Source organism: Corvus brachyrhynchos, unplaced genomic scaffold (assembly GCF_000691975.1).
Source record: "Corvus brachyrhynchos isolate BGI_N302 unplaced genomic scaffold, ASM69197v1 scaffold787, whole genome shotgun sequence".
NCBI classification, from domain to species: Eukaryota; Metazoa; Chordata; class Aves; order Passeriformes; family Corvidae; genus Corvus; species Corvus brachyrhynchos.
Window position 1 is genome coordinate 201,897 of NW_008239142.1, and position 2,901 is coordinate 204,797.

At 65.4% G+C, this 2,901-nt stretch overlaps 1 protein-coding gene across 1 annotated transcript in view; it reads left to right on the forward strand.

The window, feature by feature from the left end:
* Nucleotides 1-2,901, forward strand: part of INTS3 (integrator complex subunit 3) — a 44,214-nt gene that overhangs the window by 34,297 nt on the left and 7,016 nt on the right. The window contains exons 24-26 of the mRNA XM_017740045.1: nucleotides 3-35; nucleotides 759-912; nucleotides 2,509-2,577. Coding sequence (XP_017595534.1) covers nucleotides 3-35; nucleotides 759-912; nucleotides 2,509-2,577 — 256 coding nt within the window. The remainder of the gene's footprint in view (nucleotides 1-2; nucleotides 36-758; nucleotides 913-2,508; nucleotides 2,578-2,901) is intronic.

A 2,901-nucleotide genomic window follows, 5' to 3' on the forward strand; every position in this document is an offset into this window, starting at 1 on the left:
ATCGGCTCCCCCCTGCTCTACTACCTGCGGGCCAGGTGAGCCCCGGGGCCACGCCCTCGCCCTGGGTACCGCCCTCAGCTGGGCCACGCCCTCCTGTGACTCCTCCCTCTCACCTGGGCACCTCCTTCTCACCTGGATCCCACCCTCACCTGAGCCACACCCTCCTGTGACTCCTCACCTGGGCCATGCCCTCAGCTGGGCATCTCCATCTCACCTGGATCCCACCCTCACCTGGGCTCCTCCCTCCTGCAACTCTTCCCTCTTGCCTGGGTCTTGCCCTCACCTGGCATCTCCGTCTCACTTGGGCATCTCCATCTCACCTGGGCACTTCCTTCTCACCTGGGCATCTCCATCTCGCCTGAATCCCATCCTCACCTAGGCCACACCCTCCTGTGACTCCTCCCTCTCACCTGGGCCATGCCCTCACCTGGCACCTCCTTCTCACCTGGGCATCTCCATCTCGCCTGAATCCCATCCTCACCTAGGCCACACCCTCCTGTGACTCCTCCCTCTCACCTGGGCCATGCCCTCACCTGGGCACCTCCTTCTCACCTGGGCACTTCTCCTCCCACCTCCTCTCACCTGCACGTGTCCCTCCCCTCCACTCCCCTCCCCTGCCTGTCCCTGTGGGTGCCCTGGCTCGGGTGTGCCATGCGCCAGCTGTGCCGGCTCTGTGCCAGCTGTGCCAGGAGTGGGCTGGGTGCCAGCTGTGCCAGCTGTGCCAGCTGTGCCCGGTGCCAGCTGCGCTGTGTCCCCAGCAAGGCGGCGCTGGGCAGGATGGGGCTGTACGAGTCGTTCGCCCAGGCCACGCAGCTCGGGGAGCTGCACACGTGCCTGATGATGGACATGAAGGCGTGCCAGGAGGACGACGTGCGGCTGCTCTGCTTCCTCACGCCCTCCATCTACACCGAGGTGAGAGCCCCACGTGTGCCCAGGTGTGCCCAGGTGTGCCCGGGGGCTGTCCGCACCGAGGTGAGAGCCCCAGGTGTGCCCAGGTGTGCCCGGGGTCCTGCACCGGGGATCCCTGAGTCCCTGGCATGGGTGTGTCCCGAGCTCCATTCCCGGATGTGTCCCGAGCTCCATCCTGGTGTGTCCCGAGCCCCATTCCCGGATGTGTCCCGAGCTCCATCCTGGTGTGTCCCGAGCCCCATTCCCGGATGTGTCCCGAGCTCCATCCTGGTGTGTCCCGAGCCCCATTCCCGGATGTGTCCCGAGCTCCATCCTGGTGTGTCCCGAGCCCCATTCCCGGATGTGTCCCGAGCTCCATCCTGGTGTGTCCCGAGCCCCATTCCCGGATGTGTCCCGAGCTCCATCCTGGTGTGTCCCGAGCCCCATTCCCGGATGTGTCCCGAGCTCCATCCTGGTGTGTCCCGAGCCCCATTCCCGGATGTGTCCCGAGCTCCATCCTGGTGTGTCCCGAGCCCCATTCCCGGATGTGTCCCGAGCTCCATCCTGGTGTGTCCCGAGCCCCATTCCCGGATGTGTCCCGAGCTCCATCCTGGTGTGTCCCGAGCCCCATTCCCGGATGTGTCCCGAGCTCCATCCTGGTGTGTCCCGAGCCCCATTCCCGGATGTGTCCCGAGCTCCATCCTGGTGTGTCCCGAGCCCCATTCCCGGATGTGTCCCGAGCTCCATCCTGGTGTGTCCCGAGCCCCATTCCCGGATGTGTCCCGAGCTCCATCCTGGTGTGTCCCGAGCCCCATTCCCGGATGTGTCCCGAGCTCCATCCTGGTGTGTCCCGAGCCCCATTCCCGGATGTGTCCCGAGCTCCATCCTGGTGTGTCCCGAGCCCCATTCCCGGATGTGTCCCGAGCTCCATCCTGGTGTGTCCCGAGCCCCATTCCCGGATGTGTCCCGAGCTCCATCCTGGTGTGTCCCGAGCCCCATTCCCGGATGTGTCCCGAGCTCCATCCCGGGTGCACCACAGCGGAGAAGCCGTGAATCCCAAAACCTCTCTCTGTGAGTGCTCACTTCCCATTCCCGGGAGGAAGGAGCTGGCCCTGCTCCTCCTTCGTGCCTGGATCAGCTGGAACAGCTCTGCCCCGTTCCTAAGGAGGGAATTCTGTGGGAATGGGGCACAGCCTGGCAAGGGAGGAAACCTCGCATCCATGGAATGTGCAGCGGGATCCTGGCTCAGAGCAGCAGCTGGATCCCAGGGTGGGGTCAGCCCGTTCCCCACGGTGACCCCGAATCCCGGGATCGGCACATCCCGCTCCCTCGGAGCTGCCGTTCCCGGCTGCCGCCGCCATTCCCAGCCCTTGGCGCCCGCGGGTGATGGATTTCGTGTTTCCGTGCGAGGCCCTGGAACGGGGAGCAGAGCCAGAGGGAAAACAGGGAATTCCAGGGGCCCCGGGCTGGCTGACGGCTGCCCCCCGCTGTCGGAGCTGCCGTGCTGGGCCCTCAGGAGCTTTTCCGTGGGGATCGGAGCTTTTCCATGGGGGTCAGAGTTTTGGGAGACCTCTCCCCTGTGTTCTTCCCTCAATCCCCCTGGATTTTGTTCCTCCCCAGTTCCCGGACGAGACCCTGCGGAGCGGGGAGCTGCTGAACATGATCGTGGCCGTCATCGACTCCTTCCAGGTGCGGGGGGATCCGGCTGGGAGCGGTTGCTTCCCGACCCTTCTGCGCCATTCCCGGCAGATTTAACCCCAAAACGAGCCATCCGTGGGCTCCAATTCCTTAATCCCGGCCGGAGCGAGCCCCGAAAGCTCCGGGGCTCTCCTGCGGTGTCCAAAGGTTGATCCCAAGCTGCTCGCGCTTCCAAGGGATCTCCTGGAGAGCGATTTCCCGGGCAATCAATGCTAATTATCCCTAATGAGCCCCTTGCCCTGGAACCCCGCTGGTTCTGCCCGGCCTGGCCGCAGGCTCGGACGGCCCCGGCCGGGATTTTTTCCCCGCCCGGGG